The sequence below is a fragment of the Marasmius oreades genome, chromosome 11, assembly GCF_018924745.1.
Source record: "Marasmius oreades isolate 03SP1 chromosome 11, whole genome shotgun sequence".
NCBI lineage: Eukaryota > Fungi > Basidiomycota > Agaricomycetes > Agaricales > Marasmiaceae > Marasmius > Marasmius oreades.
In genome coordinates, this window is record NC_057333.1 from 1,368,801 (window position 1) to 1,396,129 (window position 27,329).

Genomic DNA, 27,329 nt, shown 5'->3' on the forward strand with positions numbered 1-27,329 from the left:
AGGCATAGACGACGCTCGACGCTATCCAGACGCCGACGGTGAGGAAACGAGCGTGTAGAGGTCAAGATATAATGGACAATGTTTTGGACCGTCCCGGCAACTGGTCGGACCTCGAAATTTTTGATAAGAGGGGGTTCCCCTATGACCCCCCTCCCTCGGTACCAGACTAGTTGTAAACAGAATTGTCCACCATCATCACGCGTAGGCTTTCGTTCCTTTGGGCGCCAAAGGCCGCACGTGATGCCTGACGTTAGGGGTGCGAGTGTCCAAGGGTGTCTCCCTCAATCCCTCATCCATGGCTTATCGACTATGGTATCAATTTGGCGCAGGGGGAAAAACCATCTCTGACGCCTTCCCGTTTTCTATCGACCCCGATGCTACTATCGATTCCCTTTTCCCCGATATAACAACTCGAATTTCGACATGGGGGCAAGACCGCTTCGATTCATTTGTTGGAGCTCGTCCCCCGTCAGGCATGATTAAGTTGTACAAGATGCCAGATAATGGTCTCCTTGGATTTGATCCGGTGGGATGTTCACCTCTACAGCGTCACATTCAGTTCTCCTGTTATTGGCCCTCTGCACCTGAACGAAACACAGTCCATATCCTCGCCTATTTCCACTCTGAGACGCAGCAGGCTTTGAGTGTGTAGTATTCGTTGTTTTAGTCCCAAATCTAACCACACCATTAGCTGCCGCACCTAACGTCACTATGGAAGAGAGCGAACTTACGTTCAAACTCTTGCTTCGCTGGGCAGGAGATACGGCCCACCCCCAGTGGAAAACCTTTTCCCCCTCAAATGAGGATGAGTGTGAGGAGGTCGTTCATGGTAATCTACCGTCAAGCATCAATGACGTTCTGGAGTTGCCGAGGAAGCCACATAGTTGTTCTAAGCAAACGGTGAGCATATTCACATTTGCTTCCGGTACCAATCAATGGCCTTCCTAGGTCGGGGAACTTTATGAACAAGTTCATGGTGCATTCAAAATCGCCGACGTTCTCAAAGAGGTCCTGTCCGACGACGCAGAAGCGGAAGATTACTTTCCAGGCAACAAGGAGATCAGCCACCTTTTTTCGGCTTTAGGGACCATGCATGATCTAGAAAAGCGTCGAGATATGACGTCCCACATCGTAGGGACCATTCTATTTGATAGTTTCGTGAATCATTGGGGTCGATGGATTCCAGATGGCCGTCATTCGATGTGGGTTGCATCCGAAGCATGTTCACCTTTGCAAGAATCTGATCCATTTTTTGTACAGGAAACAACCCTTACCGCTATCTTTTCTTCTTTATGCTTACGAAGAGGGAGCAAACGCAATATATCGTTATACTTTTAAGCCTGACTGGGCTTGTTTGGCCGGCTTGCTGCCCCGTCTGTTGGTAGAATTCGACTCTTCCGCGGATCATGACGATGAGTGTAGGCTCCTAATTCAGTTACTATGTACCTTCAAGTTTGCGCACCACCATGTCCCAGACGACAAGAAAAACAAGTTCTTTTTGATGGGCCTTTTCATTACGAAGCAATGGTGTGCACATCGTTGGGTTGTCTACAAGAAGGAAGGTCAAAAGGTGCGCATGGTGTTCCTTCCTCTCTCCCGCTAATGAACCATTTTTCGCCTAGATAATCCTACAGAAGAAAGCTTATTATCTGAAGGATCTACGCGAACTTGCCAGCCTCCTATGTGTGCTGTATAACTACAGCTATCACGTCAAAAATGACGGTCCCATCGTCAAGGTGCAAGACATCAATCAACTGGCCAGGAAAGTCGATCAGAAGTATCCCGAGGTACCAAGGACGAAGACCACTAAGAAAAGGAAAGTGGACGGCGATGGGTCAGGGCAAGATAGCGATGGGCAAGGCAGTGGGCACCAGGTCTGTAAAACTATAGAGACTACTTTACTAGACTCTGGGTACGTTATGGGCGGGGAGATAAAGAAGGGTGTTTTCCGGGTAAGGATATTAACAGATATTGTTCGTCATGTTCACTCACTCGTGACTGTATCTGGTCACGTTGTAAAGGTGCTACGCAAAGGAACTCCATTCATCGCAAAACTGGGACACACCGACGAAATATCATTCTTGCGTCATCTGTCTTCGACAGAATCACTCCAGAAACATACCCTCGACCTTTTCGACACCTTGGAGTCTCGCCTAGGGCAACTGATTATCCTCCCCATGCATTCCTGTCTCGATAAAATCGATATTGTCAACACTCCACTTCAAGGTCGGTCCATCCAATTTTGTCGTCAGCTCGTGGACGGTGCTGCATTCCTTCACAAACATCACATTGCACACCTGGACCTGAAGCCTTCGAATATCGTCTACGACTTCAAGGCTCAACGTCTATCTATTATTGACTTCGACGTTGCCGTCTGGTGCAATGACGTGGAAGTGAAGGTGAAAGTTTGCTGGGGTACTGAAGGTTGGACAGCTCCGGAAGTTGTCCTCGATGAAAGCCAAGAAGTACGAGCGGTAAACCCTATTAGGGTCGACCTGTGGTCCTGTGGGCGAGTCCTCAAATGGATTGATCAGTTTTCACGGCCCAACGAAAATGATGTCAATTTGACGCGGTTATCTCTTCTTCTTATGAACGATCGACCAGAATACCGACCTTCCATACATGAAATGATCAACGAAGATCCAGGTTTTTGGTGTTCAGATCGCCTCACTCATGCTCTTGACAGTCATTGTGACAATATTTCACGCATGCAATCTTTGGAGAGCATGTCAAGATCATGCGAGAAACGAGGAAGACGAACTGAGGATCAGACTTTGGACTCGAAAAGACGTCGAACTGACGAAGACGAAGGTTTGTTTAAAACACGTTTCTTCCCCCAGATAGATTCTATCACCTCGTCCTCTTCCTCTGGGTCCTCATTGGGCCGACCGGCCACACCTATCGACTCTGCCCTCTCCTTTGACTCTATTACCAAGAGTCAGAATACAAGCCAGCAAGGCGAGCGCAAAAGAGAAGAGGACAAGCATGACTTTGTGCACCTGAGCCGGTGTTAGCGCTCACCTCACTCGCTTTTGAAGTTTGGACCTGTAGTAACTTGTTTCAGCATTACCCTTCCCCCACATTTTACCAGTTCAATAGTTCATACAGTAGCACCTGTTCCTTTCCCTATGTATGACCCCTTCTGAATCGGTTTAGAACCACAGTCTTAAAACTTTGGTTGCTTGTGCACAGCGCTACCGCAGAATACCTTTAGCATAAACCATCGTGTGTTGAATAACAACGTTTACTCCACCATGGACAGTCATTTCACCATCACCACCAAATTTCCCAACGCGAACGACGATGACTACGGTACACCAAGTCCCTTGCCGAGTGCAACTCAGACAAAGCGACATCGCTTTTGACTGAAAAAGCAACCAACCATGTTCGCTCGGGAAATTATTGCACGGCGGAAGCTGACTTCACTGCAAAACAAAACAGACTACCACCGTCGACAAACCATCGGCTGCCACGCTCGATATACAACGGCCAAGCGATACTATGCATGATGCATGACGAGCAGCCTACGCTACATGTACGATAATAATAATATCCACCCTTGTACACACTAGGCGCCCGGGGCCAAATGGAGGGGCCCGCACGTGCCCGAGTTGATTAATTGATTCTTGGAGGACTCTCACTTTCAAACGTTTCCCCACTTCGACCTTTCCATCCACCATGTCGGATCTGGAAGATCACACTGCATTTGATCAAGATGATGAACGGGAGCACGAAGAACGAGATAAAAGGGAAGAAGAGGACGACCATGAGCAACCACGACGGCGAAAATATGGTGACGATGAGGAAGACGAGGATGATGAAGAGGACGAGGAAGACGAGGAAGAAGAGGTGCGAAGTGGAAAAAAGGGAAAGAAGAGAATAAAGGTGAGTATCCTCTTGTGTTTTCACGTTTATTGAATGTTAATGATATCTACCAGAGGAGACATAAGCGCGACAGTGCTGCAAGATTCTTGGATGTTGAGGCTGAAGTCAGCTCAGATGATGAAGGGGATGAAGATGAAGGCGATTTTGGAAACGGTAATCTTCCGTCTCTCTCGTGTCGCCTTTCCACTTTCTTGTTTTCAAGAACTAACCTATTTATCTAGATGATTTTATTGAAACAAATGATCATATTGAGGACGACTCAACCAGGAGACACCATGCACTGCTCGACTCTAGGCGGCAGTTTGACGAAGACGAGGATAAAAGCCCAGAACAAATAGCTCGCGACCTTAGTCAACGTTATCGAAGAACTGCTGTGAGATATACGGGAGATATGAATGAGATTCCTCAGCGGTTGCTTATGCCAAGTGTTCACGATGCTAGCTTGTGGCAAGTGAGGGTGAAAGTGCGTAGGGTGTCTATGTCATATTGTCGTTATTGGTGCAACTAACTACCGTTTTTATACTCGATTCAGCCTGGTAAAGAAAAAGATATTGTCATCAGTCTCATGCGAAAGGCCATAGAAGTCGAACACACGCGACCCTTACAGATCCTGTCCGCTTTCGAACGTGATTCGCTCCCTGGCATGATTTACGTTGAGGCTCGTTCTTCTCAACAGGTTATGCAAGCATGCATCGGCCTTGTTGGCGTTTACCCCAGTCGCGGAATTCATCTCGTTCCAATTGAAGAAATGGCCAGTTTGCTGCAAATCAAGAAGCAAGAGGCAACCGTGCAGTTACACAGTTGGGTACGAATACGAAGGGGCAAGTATCAGGGGGACCTGGCACAGGTTGTTGATGTGGACAATATTGAGGAGATTGGAGTCAGATTCATTCCCCGGATTGATCTCAATCCAAGGGACGACGGAACCGCTGGAGGCTTGGATGCAAAGAAGAGAAAGAAAGCTGCGACGGGAGCAACGGGCGCCCTGAGACCTCCTCAGCGACTTTTCAACTTTGAAGAGGTAGTGAAGGTTCACGGGAGAGGAGCAGTCTCCAAACGGAATCAGGTCTATGTGTTCCAAGGGGATACCTTCAAAGACGGATTTATCGAAAAGGACTTCAAACCGAGTGCTCTGATAACAGAAGATGTGAACCCCACACTGGACGAAATCACCCATTTCTCAAGGAAAACCGATGGAGCTGTTGGAGATAGTATGGTGGACTTGTCTATCATCGCTGAAGCGTCGAGGAAGCAGGCAGTGGCGGTTTTGCAGCCTGGCGATCATGTCGAGGTATTCGAAGGAGAACAAGCCGGTGTACATGGTGTAGTAGAAGAAATCTCGCAGGACGTTGTCACTATTACACCTGTGGGCATGGATATTGAAGGACAGAAAGTGGACCTACCGGCAAGAAGCGTCAGGAAGAGGTTCAAACCAGGAGACCACGTCAAAGTGATGGCTGGAAAAAATACAGATGAGACCGGTCTTGTCGTTTCAGTTACGGATAACGTGGTGACCTTTTTATCGGATATGACTATGCAAGAGGCAAGTATTCGAACCCGTCATAATTTCATGGGCTGACCTTGTTAGTCAGGTTTCCGTTTTCTCAAAAGACTTGCGTGAAGCCGCCGAGGTCGGAGCGAGTACAAATATTATCGGAGACTACGAGTTACACGATTTAGTTCAACTGGAGTAAGTTTCGTTTCTTGTTGGTTTGCACGCGTTATTATTGAGTGCATCCAGTCCCCAGACAGTCGGTGTCATATTCAAGACGGAGCGAGATTCTTTCCGTGTGCTGGATCAAAATGGGCAAGTTCGCCTTGTTCGTCCCCACCAAATATCCATGCGGCGTGACTCCAACCGTGCGATTGCTACTGACGCTGAAGGGCACGAATTGAGAATCAACGATAACATGAAAGAAGTCGACGGTGAAGTGAGCACTGATTTCTGAAAAGGTTTTCTTCATACTCAATGAATTCTGTTAGGGTCGAAAAGGTCGTATCCTGCATATCCATCAATCCTTCTTTGCTTTCTTGCACAACCGAGATGTGGTTGAAAACGGCGGAGTATTTGTTGCCCGCGCTCGTTCTTTGGTTTCACTGGCACCAAAGGGTAGCCTTATCAAGTTGGCTCCTGGGGCAGACCTGTCCAAGATGAATCCAGCACTCGTGGCACCCACTGGAGGCATGGTAGGATCAGGTAACATGGGACGAGGACCGAGAGATCGACTTGTTGGTGTCGATGTGACTGTGATCAAGGGACCTCATAAGGGATATAATGGAACTGTCAAAGACACCAACGGAGCTGTCGCCCGTGTAGAGCTCAATACCGGGAACAAAATCATCTCGATAGAAAAAGCAAAATTGCACCGTCGATTGTAAGTCGCCGCTCAGAATTTGACGAAAATTAAAACCCTTCTTTAACCTCATTCCTCTAGGCCTAATGGCAAAACAGAACCCGTCGAGGGGCCAGGTGCCTCCTGGGGACGAAACAACTCGATGGGCCCGCCGTCGTCAGTACCGAACCGGACACCGAACCCTTATTCAGCAACAGCAGGAGCGGGTGGCCGGACTCCCGGCTGGGGTGGAGGACGAACGCCAGGTTGGGGCGGAGGACGTACACCAAACCCATACGCTGATTCCCGAACACCAGCTTGGAATGCTTCATCTCGAACACCCAATCCATATCAGACTCCGGCGTGGAACGCGTCTTCACGAACACCGAATCCATACGCCGCCGATGGTGGGAGAACGCCTGCCTGGCAACCTAGTTCTAGAACACCGAATCCCTACGCAGCAAATGGTGGTGCAACACCGGCAAGGAACGCGAATACAGGGACCTCCAGCTGGGGTGGTGCTACTCCAGGGAGGAACACGTGGGGTTCTGGAAGTGGTTCCGATGGGTGGGGTGGTGCAACGCCTGCTAGTAGGCCAGACTGGTCTTCCGAAGTCTGGGTAAAATTCCCTTTTATGTCCCGTTTTTCAAACTCGTTGACTTTAAGCCATTCAGAATGCGCCAACACCAGCATCTGCGCCAACGCCAGCAACGGCTCCAACACCCGCCGCGTATACAGCGCCGACACCTGCTTTGTCTGCCTTCTCATACGGAACTGGAGGGATGGGATTGTCCGCGCCTACACCTGGTGTTTTCCCAGAGACACCTGGTACGATGAACTTTGAGGAGCTTGGTCGAGTACCATACTGTTCGCGGACTTTCGTTCCATTCATATTTCTCTCTACTAATTTACTTTCTTGCGCTTAGCACCGGGCGAAGACTGGATCTTGGATACACAGATCAAACCTTTCTACAACCGACTCAAAGTCACCGTTCACGACACCATACGCGCCGGTTACCTGGAAGGTGCATACGAAAACCGTACAGCTGTCGTCCTCACGGCCTCTCGTGCTGGTGAAGGCTTTGATCAGACCGCTTATGTGAGGTTTGTCGATGATGGGAAAGGCGAGGAGAGGTCGATTATGATGAAATATTTGATACCGTTTGTACCCGATACGGTGGACGAGGAGGCAGTAGTTATCTATGGACAGCGGCGGGGAGAGCTCGTGAAGGTGAGACAGCGGCCTGATGGAAGTGATACGATTGAGATGGTGGTCGTGGAAAGTGTGGGGACCAATGGGGCTGCGTTTTGGGAGTGTCAAAAGGATTGGATGTGCGCACTCACGAGGTGATAGAATCCCCTATCCTTTCACCTTTCCGACCTTCAATATCAGTGGCAGTGTATCAGTATTGTTCGTGTATTTTTTGCTATAATATCGTCTCCTTATTCCGGTCTGAGCATTGGCCGCGTGTGGGATTCTGTTGACCATAGCCATAAATTATCATATCGATCCCCTGGTCTTGCGAGTCAGGACTGAACGATAACTTGTTTCCCTACCCAGAACCTAGTAGCACTCCCAGGAAGTTGCTTGGTTGCGTGAGAGTCTGGTCGGTTGGCCTCGCCTGTGATCGTTGAACGTTGAACGTTTGAATGTTGATCGACCTCTGCTACTCTCCAAAAAACCTCTCAACGTCCAGAAATGACAACATCTCAGAGGGTTGGTATAATAGCATCTTTGCTTACTCTTCCACTCACTGACGGTAACCCCAAATGGAGTCGTTCAGCTCCGTTACCTTCTTGATTTGTTCTCTCATTCAGGCCCCTTGATTCCTTTATGTGCGGGACACCAGGCGATTGTGACCCCAGATACATGACCCGCGCGTCAGAAAGCCTATCATTTCCCCTCGTGTCTTTGTCTTTGTCTTTGCCGAAACCATTAAATACAGTATCCGCATCGATGCGCCGACTTTGCAATCTTTCAGCCTTTTCTCCCTCGCTCTCCCTCAATGCCGTTCAAAGAAACGTTCGATCCAACCGACAACATCAAGGCAATTCTGGATGCGTATCCATTCTCTATAGGACTTTTTAGAGAAATATTGCAGAATTCCGATGATGCTCAAGCTACTAAACAGGTATCTTGTATGTCTTCCTTGAAGATCTGAACATAATAATGACTTTGTGCAGACGTTTCTGCTAGACTATCGCACTCATTCACACGACGGCATGAAGATTAATCATCCGAGACTTGCAGAAATACAAGGCCCGGCTTTATTGGCGTATAACGATAGTGAATTTCAAGAGCAGGACTGGGGTGCTCTTCAGACCGTTCATTCGTCTTCAAAACGCGATGACCCATCGTGTGTTTTTCGTCATCTCCTTTGAGCACCCATTGTCTCATCCGTTTTCTGCAGAAAAATCGGAAAGTATGGAATTGGTTTCCGGTCTTGCTACCACGTATGTGAACTCGTCCAATCACAGAGAAAGTCAGAATCTTATATATATGTTGTGGTCCAGATCACGGATTATCCCCAAATCATATCTGGCAATACTCTTGCAATCTTCGACCCTCAACACAATATTTTCCAAGACGGTGGCATGGATGTCGCTCTAGACGACTGCGGCTACGGTGATGTGATTTCCGCTTTTGGTGGTATTCTGGGTCCGTCCCACGTTGGTCCTTTTGAAGGAACCGTCTTTCGATTTCCCTTACGCACCGAAGATGGAGGCAGGATCAGCTCCAAGGTAGTCACAGCCGGTGAAACGGAGAGCCTCCTCAAGGCTTTTGCAAAAGAAGAGCTGGATATTGCCGAATAGAGATCTACTTTATCAATGAAGCGGGTGAACGTACCCTCTACACCGAATGCAGGATATCTAGGGAGGCGCCGCAGGTGTATACAGAATCCGGTGACGATTTCAGGATCATGGCATGCAACGTTGCAACCGGGTGCGAACTGGAGAGAACGGCGTCCTGGCTGATTCTTTCTGGAGACTTCTCTTCCCAAGCTGCTTCCGCGACACTTTCGAAGAGGATTGGTTTCGATGTCACAAAGGCTCTTTACAATAATAAGCTTCTTCCAAAAATGGCTTTGGCAATTCAAAGCGGTCCGACACGTGTCTACGATAGAGGCAGACTCTTCACTTTCCTGCCACTACCGATCTCGACTGCTTTCCCTCTCCATGTGCACGGATTATTCTCTTTGACACAATCAAGACAGAACCTTCGGAACGTGGGGGAGAAAAAAGGGGTGGCAGAGGGTTCGAACGACCAGTGAGTCTTCATACCTACCTTGAATCCGCTTATTAGCTAAACATCTATGTCCATCGTCAAGCGTCTTGTTGGAATGGAACAACCTCATGTTCAACTTCTACCTCCCCAAACTTTGGACTCGCTTGTTCCAAGTCTTGTCTGATTGTAATACTTCGCCAAGTCTGGTTCTTCAAGCGTGGCCAAATCTTCAGCCAGACGTCAAATGCGGTGACAGTCTCAACTGGAAAGATTTACCACGTAAACTGGCGGACGAGGTTGTGCTAGGCAATTGTAGCGTTTGGCCGGTTGCGGACAGTCGCGGGGTTGTGAATCATCTTTCTCTGAAGGAAGTATTTCTACTCTCCGAGAATGCAAAGCCCCTTTCTCCAATGCTCCCCATCCTGGCTACATCAGGAATCAACGTGTCGAAGATTCCAGCACACCTTTATGATCTTTTGTCGGTGTTACACAGAGAACATGCCCATATATCCTTTCTGGAGCCTTGTTCCCTTGCGCGACGCCTCAGAGTATGTGTTCCAGCTCGTATAATGATTTTTGACGATACTAACTGTCGTGATGCTGTGATGCAGGAGTACCCTCACAAATTGACGTCTCTATCATCCCCAGATAAAGTCTCCTTACTGGAATACCTGTTATCCGGTAATCAACTCCAGAACATCGAAGGGCTGCCACTCGTCCCTCTCCCCGGCAACCAATATGCAACTCTTAGCCTATGCAGTTCATTCCAGTCTAAACGTACGCTCCTCTCAGAAGCCGACTTCGAAGTTTTTAAATCGTTGGACGGGGATGCGATTGCTCTTCACATACTCCCCGAAAGCGTCGCACGACTGCTGCAAGCGGAAGGCCCAAAGCAGCTCAATGTCCAGTCTCTCGATAATGCTCGAGTAGTCCACTATCTTGGCTCTTCGCAGGCGCTGCGTCCATGTGCGTGGATTGTTCAATTCTGGTCCTGGGTGACGAGATATTGGAAGGACCGGGATGGGTTGTTTGTTTGTGTCCAGAGATCCAACCTCCAAATTATCCCTTGTACCGACAGTATCATGAGACGGACGTCCGACATTGTCTTCCAATCCCCTGGTAATCCAAAATTGGAGGTTGCATTCCGAAAGCTCAACATTTCCTTTGTTTCTCGTGAATTACCAAGTTCAGTGATGGACTTTCTCATTGAGAAAGGGTGTCTCAAGGATCTTCACAATGTGGAGACTCTGCTCGATAATGTTAGGGCCCCACTCAGTCTCGATTTGAAGGAGTCGGCAACGGTCTTGGAGCATTTCCTTGAGCGACCGTACCTCCGACTGTCTACTAAACATCTTTCGAAACTCTATCGGCTCCCAATATTTCCTTTACTCAAACCTCTGAGGTCCGGTATCGTTCGCGTGGTCAGTGGGCTTTCTGATGAAGTAAAAGGCATAAAGAAGGAGTCTACTCTTGTTGTTATCAACAATAGCTTGTTACCACCCGTAACGAATGTTTCTTTTCTTGATTTGTCGCCTCCAAACGACAACCTTCTGCTACTTCTTAGTCCACTCCGGCAACCGCTCACAGTATCCGACCTCCTGAAGCTGTCGCTAGATAACTTTCAATCTCAGCCGGTCCATTTTCAAAGTGCCATGGTCAGGTATATGGCAAACAACGTTCGTTCTATCTCGCCAGACACCATCGATCGTCTGAAAAACATCGCATTCCTACCCAATAGGGCTGGCATTCTACGAGCCCCAGCAGACCTCATCGATCCATCTTCGCCAATTGCGAAGTTATACCTGCCTGAGCCGGATTCAGAATGGTTACCAAGCAAGTCACGCAACGATGGCCCTCTGGTAGATGAAATCATCAATTTGGGTCTTCTACAGAAAACGCTCTCGACAAGGGTCGTGGATGAACGCATCAAATACATTACTTCGACCAACGATAATGCAATCCTTGCGCGTTCCCTCTTGGACTTGATAAAATCTGAGAACTTCGATTGTTCTTGTGTCCATATTGACCCAGAGGCGAAGTGGTTACCAGGTGATTCTGGACTCAGTAGTACCAATCGTTCTCGCGACCCTGCGATGTACGCATTGGGAAGGGAACTGTTCGACGAAGTGTTGGATGTTGTAGAGTTCGTCCCTCGCCGTCTTCGTGAGCGTGTTGGTTGGGGCTCCCCTATACCGTTCTCCATTCTTTTACAGCAGTTTGAGCGCATAGTATTAGGTCGGAATGCAAACAAGATCGGGATCGTGATAAAGGAATTCAGCTCCCGATTGCTCAAAGCATGGGAGTTCGACAAACTCAAGAATGTTGTTGGAGACGAACCATGGATTCCGATATCGGGAAGAAGGGCAGACGAATTGTTCTTGGTACCGACCTCTCGAGCAGTTTTAGGTACTTCACGAGGTGACTCTCCGCCCTTTGGTTTCCATGAGTTACCATCAGATCCCTCTCGCCAAAAATTCTTCCGTGCTATGGGGTGTCTCGAAAGGTGGACCGTCCTGTTCATTCCCATAAAGTCCTGAGTAGAATCACTGACGAGATTATATTTCTTTTAGACCGTCGCCTACGGCTTTGATATCATCTCTTCATGATCTCGCGAAGCAGGGAATAGACTACCAGAGCAAGTTGCAGAAGATTGCTACTCTGCTGGAAGCTCTAGCCGATGAAAAACTTTCCGATGAAGAACGGGCCAAAGTCCTGGTGCCTGATTCTATTGGCACACTCCATCCCATTCACAGAATTGTGTACAAGGACATCTCGTGTCCAGTTTTGCTACCCCCGGACTTGCGTCTTGCTCATAGCAGTATTCAGCTTGACCTTGCCAAAAAACTTCAAATCTCATTTTTAGGCCACCGTCAATTAGGGCATATTCAGAACCTAGCCGATTCAGGAATGGAGGAGACGTTCAAGACCAAGATACGCAAGACACTTAGACATTACACCGATCAGCAGCTCTTGACCGAGATGTTAGCAAATGCCTTGGATGCCGGCGCTTCAAAATTTACCGTTCTGGTAGACGAATTTCAACCCCCTCGTCCAGAACTTTCCCTTCTCTCCCATTCCATGGCACAGTTCTATTCAGGTCCCTCTCTAGTGGTCTACAACAATGCTGTGTTCAAGGACGAGGACTTCAACAACGTGATCAATGGGATTGGCGGGAAACATGACCGTACTGACACCATCGGACAGTTTGCGTTAGGAGCACTAACCATGTTTCATGTTACTGATGTATGGATTTCATCTCTAACAAGTATTATCACTTATTGACCGACACTGCCTGCGGCGCAGATGCCTATGGTTATTTCGGGCGATAAAATATTATTTCTGGATTCCTCGGACCCAGATGAAAGACATTTGTCGATGTTAGGGAACGGTCCTGCCACCATTCTTGATTGGCGTCGCGTAGCAAGGTTCGTTTTATTGTCGCACTTGCCCATAGTGGATCTAATCTGAGACTGACTTAGTACCTACCCCGACCATTTTGCTTCCCTCGAAGGGTTGTTTGGTTTCTCAACTGAATTCGATAGATATAACGCTGTGAAATTCTTTCTCTGTACCATTCCAGGTCGATGTGTCCTGATGGACTTTGGTTTAGACATTGTTCAGGCTTCCTCTCAAAAAATCCCTCACTTCTAGTGGGGTGATGAGGGATTTAATCAAACCATTCCAAGATCGCGTAGAGCAATGCGTTTTGTTTACGGGTATCAAGTCAATCGAAGTTCTCCATCGTCGTGATGGGGACCCGCAAATCTGCTTTGCAGTTGTAGCCGGTCGTCAAATCGATCACGATGATGGAAACTTCGTTTCTCAACAGCTTACTGTATCGACTAAAATAAAATTCCGCGAAGGCGGATTTGGGTCGCGCGAAGACAGGTGGAGAGTTGTGTTAGGGAATGATCTCGAGCCGTTACCGGAGCGATATAATTCTATGCACCAGACACACCGAATCCGTTCGCCGATCCTCATCGGACTGGCTGCCCATGTCGCAGAGAGTCCAAAGCATCCGAAGAATACAAAAGAGTCATTGCGAATCAAGTCGTTGTTCTACTCCTTACCGTTGCCCGTGTCGACGACCCTCCCCGTTCATCTGACGGCACCGTTTATTCTCTCGGAAGACAGGCGCAATATACGATTCGAGTCGAATTATAACAAGCAGGAAGCCAGTTACAATCAGTGGCTATTGTCTGAACTAGTTCCACCTCTCTACTTCTTCCTTCTGGAAGAACTGACCTTGCGATACCGTGATCCGAATGCCGTCAATGCTACCTGGTGGCCAGGCCAGTCCGATGATAATAAGGACCCTATTGCCGACATGGTGACCGGATCGTTCTTTGCCAAACTTCCGTCGACGACGCGGCGCATTTTCATGACCAGTGGACCTTCGCCTAAAACTTTGACTCCTCAGGAAGCCATCGTATCTGGAAGAGAACCTTCTGTTGTCACGGAACTTTTATCGAAACTGGAGACCCCCGACCTAGTCAAGTTCGATAGTAAAGCCGACTCTCACCTGCTCTACCGCTTGTGCACTGTCCTACAAACGGTTGACGGAGGTTTGCTGAGGAGTGAAATCTTACGCGCCACTCCAACCTTCATTTTGTGGTATGATTCCAGAAGGAGCTCGGCAAGGAAGATTTCTTGTTTAGAAACCTTAACCCGTTTCATAAGTTCATCCACAACAACAAAAACAGATTTTCCATCGTTATTGAAAGATCTTCCCTTGATTCCTCTCTTAGATGGAACGCTGGGATGTTTTGGGGACTGTTCGACCTCTCAGCGCAAGTACTATTACTCTTTTGATCCCAGTTGTTCTCGCATTCTACCAGCAAACCGACTTGTGGATCCGGATTTCAATCTTTGCGTTCAACTTTCGCAAAAAGGCTTAAATGTTCTGGAGCTGGAACCCAAGGCTGTGCGCGATCTATTGCACGGTCGGATTCCAGAACACGAAGAGGGGAAGTGCAGCGTTACGGTGGCAGAGGCCAGCTTGATTCGTATTTTCTGGGAGGTATACAACGAACTTCCCAAAGATACGATAAAGGAACTCACCTCCTTCTCTTTATTGCCAATTACGGGAGGTTTTTATCTTTCCATTGCCTATACTCGTCATCCCTCTGTGATATTCGCGGCACCGGGAGATGAAACTTGGCTTCTTGAGTGCGCCACCGTGCTTGGTGCGTTGGTGATCAAGCGAGAGGACATCAAGGCCTTGCCCTATGATTATATCCCGGAAAAGGGACCGCTGTTCCGAGCTCTTTGGGCCTTCTTCCAGCAATCCAACCTCTCTACACTCCACTTCAAATTTGTGACGCTGGACCCTCACCTGTGGTCGAGATTCGCGGAATGGTGCAGAAGGTGTCTCCGAGATGATTACCATGACGTATATAAGCGGGATAAATCTTCTTGGTCGATAGTCAAGAATCTCCCCATCTGGGAAGTTCATACACCGACGACTATAACGTTGGATTCCGTCGTCGGAGTCTCGATGTTATCTTCCACAATCCACTCTACGCCGGAGATAATCAATTTCATGCGCAATTTCATGAACGTCAAATTTACACCCTTTTCCGGAGTCCTGCGGAGGATGGAGCACTCTGAGGTCGATCGCGATAATCTCCTCAGTCGCTTACAGTTACCACACATATTAAATCCTGGAGACATTGAGCCGTATAAATCTCTTCTTAGACTGGTGTTGCAAGGTAATTATTCAGGGCTGATTCTTCTCCCAAATGATGAAAATCGTGTAATGACGGCGACGGCTTTCTTGTGTGCCCATGATCCCCTTTTTCTGGCGGCATTCCCCGACGACCGTTTTTGTCATGAGCAGTTCAAGGAATTCGAGAGTCGCCTTCAGAAGCATGGGCTGAAAGTAAGACAGGATCTCAGTGTGTCTTTATTCACCGAATGTGCGCAAGCTTTTCATGCCAACCTTCGGAACGATCCCGGTACGAGAATGGATCGTGCACACACTTTGTTTCGAACTTTCTGTGAAGATCTGCCCCTCCACGCGGGTTCTCGACCGCTTTGGGGAGGCCTGGATTCTCTACGCTTCATCCCGTCCGCGAATGAAAGAGGGCAGCGAAGTAGGTGGAGGAACCGCATTACACAACATCCCACCATTGCTTCGCCCAGGGAAGTTATTCGTGATGACTTGGCAGGAATTGCTTGGTCGCAAAGAGCCTTTTTCGCGACATCGCCGCATCAGGTTAGTTTCCGATGTATATTACCCGTTCTCTACTAAGCAATGACATCGTAAAGCGCATTCTTCTTGCACATCCCAACTTAGGAGTACCAACTGTCTCCGAAGTCGTACGTCGTTGATAAATGTGGTATACCAATTATACTCATTTCAACGGAATCTAGGTCGCACACTTGCAAATTCTGGCTGGCTGTGGGGCAACGTGCAGTTCGGATACAGAACTACTTCAGGACCTCACAGAAACTTATAGGTGGTTGGATCAGCATTCCGACGAGGCAGAAGTGTCAATGATAAACCACCATGACCGTCCTCTATTCCTAAATGTGGATGACCCTGAAATGGATATCTGGACCGGTAATTGGATCGAAGCAGACCGTCTTTTCTTCAATCTTCGCTGTGACACGGGGACTATACGCAGGGTCCGCCGCTTCCTTTCCGATTTCCCCTCTCTTCTACGTGGATCTGGCGTGAAGGAATTACAGGATGTACAGGCCCCAAATATCAGTTCCTCGACAAACGAGACTATCTTGGAAAGGCAGAGGAATCGGTTCGAAGAGATGCGAACAAAGAATGAATTAGTGGACATCAAGTTTGTATCCAGCGACACGGATGAGTTTTGGGCTCATCGCTCTTTCTTGGCCGCCGCCAGCGATCACTTCCGATTATCGTTTTGCACTTCAGGAATGGAGGAGTCGAGACCTGCATCTACAAGTGACCCTGTCGTAGTGTTGATGACTGCTTACAACGCTGAAACTGTGAAATCGGTGCTCGGTACAGCTCCGCTCATGATTTGGATCCTCAATGTTTCTGACCTCTATGACAGATTACATTTACACCGGTGCCCTGCCTGAAGTCACTCGTTCGGATGGTATGGATGCGGATGCGGATACCGAAGGAGACGCTCTAGGGCGTTGGTTCAGCATCATAAATCTGGCTCAGCTTTGGGAAGTCTGGGATCTGTTTGAAGACGTGCAGAAGCAGATGATCGAGGAATGGATGATCAATCCATATACTGTTGACGAAAGTAAGTGCAACGAGTCGTTTAAGATGCAACCCTTGACTTTCCCTCTTCTTTTGCAGTTCAAAAACATGCAATGGAGCTAAATGCGAATCACCTCGTAAGCGCATGTGAAGAATACGTTCGGAGTAACAAGGAGGCTCTGCGTAACCTCCCCGGATTAGATAACTAGGACGGTAGGCTGTCGGCGCCCAGTGCGACTGTATTAGTTTTTCCATATATCTTGTAAGTGTAAACACGAATGAGGCACGACAACCGAGTCATTTACAGCGGGGTCAGTTAAACTCCCAAACATCACAGGGCTTCGGCCCTCCCTGCCCACTGGCCACTCAAGGAGTGCATAGACCCTAGGCGATGGTTTCATGAGGTGGAACTAATACTATTATAGTCTAGGCAACATGCAACATGCAGGAATCCAGATTGTCCAACGATAACATTGCAGCAATGAATTAGTAGTAGTGAACCTCTTCTCTCTCCCTACCCCTCATGAAGGGAGGCTCAGTACCCTTGTAATAGATATCGGTCCAGAGGTCATCGACCTTGGGCTCAGGAGATGCCTTTGCCTCCTCAACGGCAGCATCTATCTTCGACTTAGCCTCTTTGTCGATTTGCTGGTTGAAAGTTTCAGTGGGACGTAGGACAGAGAAACAGCCGGAGCAATCACCTTGAGTTCCTGCTCAGAGGCAAGACCCCATTCTTCAATATATTTCTGGAGACCACGGATGGGGTCCTGAGTGCTCCGCATCCTCTGAACTTCTTCGCGAGTGCGGTAAGTAGTTCCGGGGTCGGACATTCTACAGGTAGCGGAACGTAATCAGATAGGCAAAAGCTACGTGAAGGAGAAGTACGTACGAGTGTCCACCGTAACGGTAGGTGACGAACTCAAGGAGAAGAGGACCTTTTTTGTCATCAACGGTCCACTTTCTGGCATACTGAGCCGCATGTTTGGAAGCGATGATGTCCATTCCATTGACCTGACAAATGAATAGGCAAGCTTGTAAATTAGTTGAGATGGGAGAAAGAAGTATGACTGACCTGGAGACCAGGTATTTTGTCACCACGGGTGAAGTATTGGGTGTTGGAAGAGCTTCGCTCGGCGGGGGTACCCATTCCGTATTTGTTATTCTCGCAAACGAAAACGACGGGAAGTTCCCAAAGTTTGGCCTGTTAATGAGACATTCAGTACCAATTTATGACCGAAGAACATGCAGAAACGCACCATGTTGAAAGCCTCGAACACCTGTCCCTGGTTACTGGCACCGTCTCCGTACAGGGCAAACGTACAGTTATCTTTTTCCTTGTACTTTTGTGCGAATGCTACGCCAGCACCAACCGGGACTTGAGCACCGACAATACCGTTTCCACCGTAGAAAGATGGAGTGAAGATGTGCATGGAGCCACCTTTACCGTTGGACATGCCGATTTGGCGTCCGAGCAGTTCTCCAAGCACACCCGCGATGCTACCTCCTCGTAAAACAGCAAAAGGATGGCAACGATAACCGGTAATAACACGGTCATTTGGAGTTATACCATGCTCTAAACCGACCGAAATGGCTTCCTAAAAATTCAAAATTAATACGTGGTAGGAAAAATGTCCAAAAGTTGAGTAAGCGCACCTGCCCGATAGCCAAATGGCAGAAACCTCTAATCAACTTGGCCTTGTAAAGTTGGTCGGCAGCCATCTCCATCCGTCGCATGGTCTGCATCTCCGTGTACATCTTCAACAGCTCTCCCTTGGTCACAGTGACATCTAAAGACGGTTTTTCACAGTTGTACGTCTGGAAAGAGTCTTCATGAATTCTAACTTGGAAGGGGTCGTCTAAGCCCTGAGGAGGAGATGAAGAAAGCTGGGTAGTATCGGCCGAGGTTTGGATGGAACGGAGGGATGAAGGCTGCAGAAATGATGTTTTGGATGACTCTATGATTGATTTAGGAAAGGAACAGAGAAAACTTACGACGGCGACGCGACGAGGAAGACGAAGAGCACTGCGAGCAAGCGAGGACATGGTGGTGGTGAGAAGAAACGCGTCCCCAGAACTTTTTTTCGCTGAGGCGCCAGCGTCGTTCCTACTTTACCCGCCTACACCCAGTTCCCGCCCGCGTGCAGCGGGCACGCTACTTACTGTACCGGCTCAGAGTCATTAAATTTGTCGAGCCGCAGTACACGCTGTCGGAAGAAAGGGAAGTTTTGACATGTAGCATTCAACAGATCACCAGGATACATAGCAGTCTTCTCCTCGAAACCTTTGGACCGTCAACCGAACAATAAACATGGCTCTTTGAGTTCTTCTCATGGTCGCTGCACCTTACTCATGACCTTCATGATCAGAAAGTGCAACCTCCCTTCCGAGATGGGATATGACGGGTGCTGTCTCTTCTCTCGGATTAGCTGTCAAGAGAACAGGTGCTAAGGTTGGGTAATAATAGACGGATGTTTGATATTCGGGAGATTTCGTGCGTTTTCTGAAATTCATTTACACTTCTCTTTTACATGGGTTTTCTTGGCGGAGAACGATTGGGAGCCCAAGCGGATACAACGACCTAAAGGTCTATAGGCCATGCATATGGGCTAAGTGTCTGATTCTAAATGAAGTTACGTCGAATTGAGACGTTGTGACAGCTTTCTACCATGCTTCGATTTGGGAGGTGCTCCTCAGCAATTATAGCCTCGCGATCGGAGATGAGGGGCTCGCAAATTGTTAGCCATATTGCGTAGGACGCGATACCTTCCAACCGATCGATGGATGGAACAAGTGTTGACGTTGAGCGCTTCAAGCGCTGCTAGCGTCTTCTCTATAATTGTGCGTAGCACAAAAGCGTTGTTATGGGTTCTTGTAATGAATCCAGATGGTGAATCCAGATGGTCCATTCAACTAGGTACTGGGTGGCAATGTAGGATTATCCGTAACGTTCAAGATAGACTGCATGTGTGCACTTCGGAGAAGTCGCCGATTGGGAAAAGCCCAAGTACTCATTTTGAGTTCATTTGATTGGACCAAGGGATAGAGGTCGACCTGAAAAGAGTAGACTTTAAAGGAAGTATTGACCCACTAGAACGCGTTTGTCGTTAGTGGATGACTTCCCGTAAGGATGTGCAAATAATCTCCTTTCAAATAAAAGTTTTGATGTAAATTGGAAATTGGGAAATTGTCGAATTATTTGCAGATGCCTCCCGCAATGCTGGAAATTTGCATGAAGTGCTCGGATTTATCACACGTGTGGTAGCTCGCCAAGGGCGTAAGCGCGGACAAACTTCCATATCTGGGCTGGAAACCATGTGGACTCACCTCGCTTAACGAAATATTGCAGCAAAAACAGTTTAGAAAGGGGTCGCTAGGCCTTTCTAAATTCAAGAATTTAGAACATGCCCTGATGTTCAGATTCTGGTATTTGTTGCCAGGTATCACTCGCTTAACATATCTCCGATGATTTTCAGCGTTATTTGCAACGATATTTACAAATAATCCTTACGGGAAGTCATCCAGTGATCTCTACTGGCATAGTTTAACTATGGATATTATGATCTTCTACAACAGTAGCCTACCAGCCCATCGGGGCATTGGAACGCATTCCCGGACATTTTCTATACCTCCCACCCACGAAACAAGTCTTTCAAAACCCATCCCAAAGCCAACATGCGGTGACCCTCCATACCGTCTCAAATCCATATACCATTCATAGTGTCCTAAGCCATTCTCTTCGGTCCAGAGACCGACTTCCTTCATACGCTGTAAAAGAACATCTTCCCGCTCTTCCCTAACAGATCCACCTACAAGTTCGCCGACGCCGGGCACCAGCAGGTCAAAACAGGCCGCCGTTTGCCTTTCACCATCAAAATCATTGACCCTCATGTAGAATGGCTTCGATTCGAGAGGGTAATCGATGACAAATACTGGTCCACCAATCATAACTTCTGCCAACCATTTTTCATGTTCGCTTTGTAGTGATTTCCCCCATGCTGGTTTGAACTCAAACTGGGTCCTACCGTCTCGGCGTTGACGTTCGTACTCCTCCTCCAAAGCAAGAATAGCATCGCCGTAGGTCATGATATTCCACCTCCCGTTACCAAAGACGGCCTTTTCCATCTCTTGCCTCCTCTCCGTTTTCAAATCCAACTTCTCATCGACTGTGGGACCCCAAGAGACATCAATGTCGGCTTTCGTATCAGGGGCTTCAAGCACATTTTTGACCGCTGCGCGAATCATACCTTCGACGAAAGTACAGATCCCGCGGACACCAGTGTCAGGTGTTCCAACAGGCAGGTCGCCCCATTCTGCTTCCAACATCCAGAATTCCGATAAATGTCTACTAGTTTGACTTCGCTCGGCTCTGAATGACGGCGACAACGTCCAAACTCGACTTATAGCCGCCTGAAAAGATTCCAGATGCAGTTGGGCAGAGACAGTCAAGTGAGCTGGGCGGCCGAAGAATTCATCATCCTGTTCCGGATGAGAAAGTGCATCCGTCAATATAACATCGGTTTTTCCTAGATTTGACGCCTTCTCCGTGATTTTCGCGAGTTTAAAAGTTTCTCCAGCACCCTCTGCGTCGTTGGAGGTCAAGAGTGGGGTGTGAACATGGATAAAACCTTGTTGCTGCAATAAGTGGGTTGCATTACAAAATCGTGAGAGGGGAACAGTAACGAGAGATTACTCACCTCAAGATAAAAGGATAATTCCCGCTGTAAAGCATGCCTCAAGCGTAGCATCGCAGCAACGGAAGTAGTGCGAGTGCGAAGGTGCACATTATCTCGTAAAAATTCATGAGACAAGGCTTGCTTTTGAATGGGATAGGTCTAATAAAGCTGAGCCCATTGAGAACAATGCAAAATAGTAATCACTCACTTCAGGATCACAAAGACCAAGAACCTCCACATCTTTCACGACGAGTTCCTTTTCTTGCCCTGCACCGAGACTTTTGCCGAGACGGCCTCTCAACTTGACACTGGCACCATTGGTTAATCTATTCGCATGTGAGCAAATAGGATGGTAGGAGTGTGCGTTGAACTGCTTACTCTTTGGGAACAAGGGAAGAGTTTGGAAAGACGGCTTGTAAGCCTGCGGACGTTGTTCCATCGCTTACAACAGCAAACGAAACGCGTTTTTGGCGTCGAATGGACTTGATCCAGCCAGTTACCGTAACATTGGCTTCATTAGAGGAATTGTATGTCGTGGATGACAGAAGCTGGCGGATGGTAGGAGGTAAGGTGTATGGCGACGCAGTCAAATGCCGACGAAGCAAAGTTGTCCGCATGGTAAAAGAGACACAGCCACGACCTCATAATTAGGATTGCGATTGGTACTTTTACAACACAAACCAGCGAACTATAGATATTCAGAATTACTAGAAACCTCTGCCACGACCTCTACCTCTTCCCCGTCCACCACGGCCACCACCACCACCACCACCACCACGGTCGCCGCCGCCACCACCTACACCACCCCTTCCTCCACGTCCCCGTCCCCTTGCATCCTCTTTCTTCCTGCTTTTAGGTTTCGGTGCATCGTCAACGAGTAGAGTATCAAGAGGAAGGGCGTCAGGTAGCACGAAGTACCGAATATTGTTGCCGCGAATGGATAATGCATCAAGAGAAACGGGATCCCGGTTCCGTGTCGTCATTTTCACAGTTTTTAGGTGAGTATTCATTTGCATGTCGACGCCTTGATGTACAACAGAAGAATCAGAGCACATATGGGATAAGAAGTGAGGAGGACACGCACCAGTTATCGTTCCATGCACCACCGACCCATTCTTAAGCTCGATCGTCACCGTCTCATTGTTCAGTTTCATCAAGAATCTGGTAAAAAAAAAGGATCGGGGATATCAACAGAAAGGCATAGGTGGAAATAGCACTAACACACCTTACGAGCTTCATTTTGTGGAAAAGCACCCAGAACCAGGGTGGGAGACTGTGACTGTGGGAGGTGAAGAGATTTTGTCACAACGTGACAAGAAGAAAACAGAAACTCAACGTCAACTTCGACCTAAACACGGGCAGGACCTGTATACGGGCGCTTTGGCAAGAAATGTCTCCTTCTCTCTCTTCTCTCTCAATACGGGGCGTATCTCCCATGCTCGTGACATCGGATGCACCTATTACTCCTCCGATGTCGCCAGGTCATAGCGAACAAGACGACGACATTCCAATTGACAACGACGAAGATATTGTTGTTGACGAGGATCCAATTTCTCAAGAAAGTGCTGAGGAACAGCCACCGGCTTCTGCTACTTCTTCAGAAGGTCAGAGACCGGCAAGGTTGCTAGAAGATGAGACAGTTCACCTTCACAACGGCGGGCTGAGACTCACAGACTTTGAAGTGCGGGGCACACTAGGTACGTCTTACATCCGATGTAATTCCTCGAAGCTTCGTATTAACTCCAGATAGGGACGGGTACCTTCGGACGTGTTTTACTAGTGAGACACCGTAACCCCAGTACCCAGAGCCATTTTGCCCTCAAAGTACTCCGAAAAAGCGAGATTATCCGTCTTCGCCAAGTCGAGCATGTAAATGCTGAGAGATATATCCTCTCTCGAGTCCAACATCCATTCATCGTCGATCTTTTTGCCACCTTCCAGGATAGCCTCAATGTATATATGTTAATGTCCTACGTACCGGGCGGCGAACTTTTCACCCATCTTCGTCGCGCAGTGCGCTTCACACCGGATGTTACACGATTCTATCTCGCCACAATCATCCTGGCTCTCAAATATCTCCACTCTTTCAACATCATTTATCGCGATTTGAAACCAGAAAATCTGCTTCTCGACTCGCGAGGATATCTACGCTTAACTGATTTTGGTTTCGCCAAAATTGTGGATGACCGTACTTGGACTCTCTGTGGGACTCCGGAGTACCTCGCTCCGGAGATTATACAGTCTGATGGGCATGGAAAAGCCGCTGATTGGTGGGCTTGCGGTGTTCTATGTTATGAGATGCTTGTCGGGCATCCTCCGTTTTACGATGAAAATTCGGTGTATGGGATCTACGAGAACATCTTGAGCGGAAATATCCAGTGGCCGAGATATGTTGATTCCCTATCTCGTTCACTCATCAAGTCCTTCCTTAACCCGGACAGAACCAAACGACTGGGAAATATGATCGGAGGACCACAGGATATTCTGGATCATCCCTGGTTTAGAGGTGTTGATTGGGATTTGTTAGAAAGAAGAGGTATCAGTGTAAGTATGCTTTATATTTATCCTCGTGTTTCCAGGTACTCATGGTTCCTAAATAGGCGCCAATTATTCCCCACACCTCGTCGGGCGACGACACCAGACACTTTCTACATCTCTCCTTTCCACCTCTGGACGAGATGCCTGGTCTTCTTGGCGAAGAAGATCAACAAAATAATCGCCTGAACCCGTCTTCGTATCAGTTTCTCGAATTCTGATAAACTCCGCAAACACTCGCTATACAAAACTTTCGTTTCTCGCCTGTGCTTTTTCTCGTGTGTCCTTTGACTTGGTTTCCATCCAGCTGTAGCATGCACCTTTTCGCTCTCAAATTAGCAGAATATCACTTTCCTTGTTTCGGAATTTCTTTGCTTAATACCGCCGGTCTCTCATTTTTTTCAGATTAATTTATCAAACCTTCGATTCAATCTACTGTATCCTTTATTCCTTCTATCTATCGGATAGTTTAACCTCTGTATCATGCTCGAAATCATTGTGTCCTTGATCCACGCCACTTGCGGAGCTGCTGGCAGATTTCTATATGGGATGCTCTCACCGACGTTATGGGCAGAAGTAATGACTACATTCTTCAGTCCGCTGATTCGCTCCGAGCTTGAAATACTTCGAGGATCTGTTCTCCCACCCGACGCTGTTGCACATCAATTTTCTTGTCCACCGAAGCCCCAATTGTGTAAGCTCACTCGTTTGCGACATATTTCAAGATGTACAACCTTTGTCCAACAGTCGTAAGAACTCTCCACCAGAGTCGGAGCGAGCAAGGGGTGTCAGAGCCACAGAAGAACATGGTGCGGTCGAGGAGACCAGAACTGTTCTGGATCAAACTTTCTCGTCGATGGGATCAACGAGAGCGAGGGTTTCCCAGCGAGCAGAACCTCCGTCCCGGAAATATGACACGGATCTGGAAAGCGATCTACTGAGCCCAATCGATCTAGTGCCTTGCCTGGCAATGACGGGGATTACTAGTCAGTACTAGACTAAGTAAGTACTTACTTTTACTTGTCACTGGAATACCGGGTCTTGATTCGGCTACTAGTTAATAGCGCGAACCATATGTTGAGAATGAAGCACTCGCTTTCTCACGCTGCGTGACATGGTTTCTCCAACGGTCGACCTTACTGCACCGCTTCATATATACTACCGAATCAGCACACAAGTGCACAAGTTGCGAACGCATTAAGAAACTACTGGATGCCGATGTCTCCAATCACGAATCCCAAAGGATAGATCCGCTTCAAGCCCGTACTTCGCAGAGGTGGGATCGCTCAGCTCCCACGCCAAACATAAGTCAGTCATACCAAAAACATATCAAGTGAACGAATGGTTGGAATTGCACATCGACCATGACTACCCTCCTACTCAAAAACGGCGTCGTTCTTCTTCACGATTCAAGTGATCACATCGTTCCGACCCTAGCCGATATCCTGGTTAAAGACAATCTCATCGCAGGTATTGAACGTGAGATCGACGCGCCTACTGGTACCGAAGTCATCGACTGCACCAACAAAGTTATCAGTCCGGGATTCATCGATTGCCACCAGCATGTATGGCAGACATTCAACAAAGGTCGACATGGAGATGAAACCCTTATGGAGTACATGCCTACCGGTACGAATATTGCACTCAACTGCCTAACATATCATTCAATCTTTCGGAATCAAACAGGAAACCTGACTTCATCTCAATACTCGCGAGAGGACATCTTCTGGGGCCAATTAGGAGGCTGCCTTACGTTACTCAATGCCGGAACGACGACTGTTGTGGATCACGCTCATATCCATTACTTTCCGGAAGCATGTAAGCTCGACCTCTGTCCCATAAATAGTTTTGAACTGATCCGTCAATAGCACAAACCGCCGTCTCTTCGACGGTATCTTCCGGCATCAGATCAGTTTTCTGCTTTACACCGACCGCAAGAGTAGCATCATTGAGCCCACTGGTTCTCGAACCCAATTTGATTGAACCTTGGGTTATTTCGAGCTTCTCTTCCCTCACTGACAAGGCACCCTTTGGGCCCAACGGGCGAGTTCAGCTCGGTTTGGCGTTCGATGGGTGGTTCGTCCCACAAGAGATCGCGACTCCTCTTTTCGACCTCGCACTCAAAGCGGGTATCAAGGTACTTACATCTCATACCGTCGGCTCCATCTCTACCTTGGGCTCTGCCGTTCCTCGGACTCTTCAGAAGTGGGGTCTTATTGATAAATTCCATATCCTGTTCTCGCATGCGACGGAGCTTTCACCAGAGGACCTCGATACGATTCTTAAGCACGGCGGACGTGTGGTTTCCACACCTAGTACCGAGCTCCAGATGGCGCACGGACGACCCATTTGCTTTGACGATCGCGTCCGTGGTAATGCTTGCCTAGGGGGCGATTGTCAGTCCAATGGGGGCATCAGTATTCCTGGCGAGATGAAGCTTGGTTTACAAGCCGAGCGCGGGTTGCGGAATCAGAAAATCATCGACAAGGGGTTAATGGTTAAAACGGTGCATAGAACAGTGGAGCAAGCGTTCAACCTAGGAACTGTTCAAGGTGCCCGGGCTATAGGGATGGGAGATAAGATAGGGAGCATCGAGGTTGGGAAGTTGGCGGATCTGGTTGTTTTCGATGCCGATAGCCCCTCAATGGTCTGTGCTGCGCAGAATAATCCTGTTGATGCAGTCGTGCTGTTCTCCACTCCTGCAGATGTATCTGCAGTCGTTATAGACGGGCAAGTGAGGAAGTTGGATGGGAAATTAAAGAACGTCAAGGTTACTCACGACATGAGGGAGTTATCCAGACGAGATGTATTGGAGTGGAAGGAAATTGCGAAACACTTGTTGAAGCGAAGAGAAATTTACCGCGAAAAGATTGACAAAGTAGATTTTGAGGAGGTGAAAAGAGTGTTGCTTAAGGCGTGGTACATCGATGAGTCAAAAATGACAGATGAAGCGTAGTTATGATTACGCCTCAATATATATAGTACTTAGTATCTGTCTCTCCTGTATCTCGATAACTCTTTCGCTCAATGTACTGTGTCCTTTATTTCTCTTATCCATTAGATAGTTTACCTGTCTATTGTGTTTAAGGTCATGCATTTAGAAACTGAATATCAGCCACTACTGCTTCGTTGTCCATCTACATGATCAGTTATATAGCTAGAGTAAACGCGCGCTCGGAGGCGAGAACGAAGGATGTCACAATGATGTGACATCTGGCATAGGGACTCCTTGTAGCTCCCTTAGTAGGCCTTAGGTCCTCAAATGGTCAGTTCAGGACGTTCCATGAATCTCCCTGGATCGCACTATCATGCATTTAAACGTATCAGTCTGGTTTTGTTGATCATATGAAACCAGAAACCAGAAACTAAACTTGTTCAGTTCTAGTTGACATCCGTGTCGGTCAGCTACTTGCAAGCTGTACTTAACCCAAATTGATTGGCGCTGCACATCGATCATGACTCTCTCCTGCTCAAAAACGTCGTCG

At 47.9% G+C, this 27,329-nt stretch overlaps 9 protein-coding genes across 9 annotated transcripts; 6 read left to right on the top strand and 3 right to left on the bottom strand.

Moving 5' to 3' along the window:
* Window positions 1-275: 275 nt before the first annotated feature.
* Window positions 276-3,254, top strand: E1B28_003257 (uncharacterized protein). The gene is made up of 6 exons (XM_043160228.1): window positions 276-644; window positions 692-900; window positions 949-1,202; window positions 1,261-1,570; window positions 1,623-1,952; window positions 2,022-3,254. Exons 1-6 carry the CDS (start codon window positions 296-298, stop codon window positions 3,012-3,014), a joined length of 2,445 nt encoding a protein of 814 aa, XP_043002184.1. The 5' UTR covers window positions 276-295; the 3' UTR covers window positions 3,015-3,254.
* Window positions 3,255-3,625: 371 nt separating this feature from the next.
* E1B28_003258 (uncharacterized protein) lies at window positions 3,626-7,676 on the top strand. Its single transcript, XM_043160229.1, has 10 exons — window positions 3,626-3,885; window positions 3,939-4,038; window positions 4,107-4,348; window positions 4,418-5,428; window positions 5,478-5,575; window positions 5,627-5,816; window positions 5,869-6,260; window positions 6,321-6,837; window positions 6,893-7,085; window positions 7,145-7,676. Exons 1-10 carry the CDS (start codon window positions 3,679-3,681, stop codon window positions 7,567-7,569), a joined length of 3,375 nt encoding a protein of 1,124 aa, XP_043002185.1. The 5' UTR covers window positions 3,626-3,678; the 3' UTR covers window positions 7,570-7,676.
* A 548-nt stretch (window positions 7,677-8,224) lies between these two features.
* E1B28_003259 (uncharacterized protein) lies at window positions 8,225-9,032 on the top strand (the record flags this gene model as incomplete). Its single annotated transcript, XM_043160230.1, has 4 exons — window positions 8,225-8,350; window positions 8,403-8,575; window positions 8,630-8,672; window positions 8,733-9,032. 4 exons carry the CDS (start codon window positions 8,225-8,227, stop codon window positions 9,030-9,032), a joined length of 642 nt encoding a protein of 213 aa, XP_043002186.1.
* Window positions 9,033-9,139: 107 nt separating this feature from the next.
* E1B28_003260 (uncharacterized protein) lies at window positions 9,140-16,845 on the top strand (the record flags this gene model as incomplete). The annotated part of the gene is made up of 10 exons (XM_043160231.1): window positions 9,140-9,486; window positions 9,548-11,947; window positions 12,015-12,687; window positions 12,748-12,869; window positions 12,924-12,996; window positions 13,055-15,661; window positions 15,715-15,765; window positions 15,820-16,426; window positions 16,479-16,679; window positions 16,736-16,845. 10 exons carry the CDS (start codon window positions 9,140-9,142, stop codon window positions 16,843-16,845), a joined length of 7,191 nt encoding a protein of 2,396 aa, XP_043002187.1.
* Window positions 16,846-16,976: 131 nt separating this feature from the next.
* Window positions 16,977-18,706, bottom strand: E1B28_003261 (uncharacterized protein). The gene is made up of 7 exons (XM_043160232.1): window positions 18,629-18,706; window positions 18,290-18,565; window positions 17,893-18,231; window positions 17,709-17,837; window positions 17,526-17,647; window positions 17,338-17,467; window positions 16,977-17,284 (listed from the first exon to the last, which is right to left on the bottom strand). The coding sequence occupies exons 1-7, from the start codon at window positions 18,677-18,679 to the stop codon at window positions 17,123-17,125; spliced, it is 1,209 nt and encodes a 402-aa protein (XP_043002188.1). The 5' UTR covers window positions 18,680-18,706; the 3' UTR covers window positions 16,977-17,122.
* Window positions 18,707-20,200: 1,494 nt separating this feature from the next.
* On the bottom strand, window positions 20,201-21,926 carry E1B28_003262 (uncharacterized protein; the record flags this gene model as incomplete). The annotated part of the gene is made up of 4 exons (XM_043160233.1): window positions 20,201-21,268; window positions 21,331-21,468; window positions 21,518-21,635; window positions 21,688-21,926. 4 exons carry the CDS (start codon window positions 21,924-21,926, stop codon window positions 20,201-20,203), a joined length of 1,563 nt encoding a protein of 520 aa, XP_043002189.1.
* Window positions 21,927-22,016: 90 nt separating this feature from the next.
* SMD1 (mRNA splicing protein smd1) lies at window positions 22,017-22,548 on the bottom strand (the record flags this gene model as incomplete). Its single annotated transcript, XM_043160234.1, has 3 exons — window positions 22,017-22,333; window positions 22,394-22,470; window positions 22,535-22,548. 3 exons carry the CDS (start codon window positions 22,546-22,548, stop codon window positions 22,017-22,019), a joined length of 408 nt encoding a protein of 135 aa, XP_043002190.1.
* Window positions 22,549-22,699: 151 nt separating this feature from the next.
* E1B28_003264 (uncharacterized protein) lies at window positions 22,700-24,065 on the top strand (the record flags this gene model as incomplete). Its single annotated transcript, XM_043160235.1, has 3 exons — window positions 22,700-23,006; window positions 23,060-23,853; window positions 23,910-24,065. 3 exons carry the CDS (start codon window positions 22,700-22,702, stop codon window positions 24,063-24,065), a joined length of 1,257 nt encoding a protein of 418 aa, XP_043002191.1.
* A 1,143-nt stretch (window positions 24,066-25,208) lies between these two features.
* Window positions 25,209-26,800, top strand: E1B28_003265 (uncharacterized protein; the record flags this gene model as incomplete). The annotated part of the gene is made up of 3 exons (XM_043160236.1): window positions 25,209-25,473; window positions 25,531-25,662; window positions 25,713-26,800. The coding sequence occupies 3 exons, from the start codon at window positions 25,209-25,211 to the stop codon at window positions 26,798-26,800; spliced, it is 1,485 nt and encodes a 494-aa protein (XP_043002192.1).
* Between the last annotated feature and the right edge of the window lie 529 nt (window positions 26,801-27,329).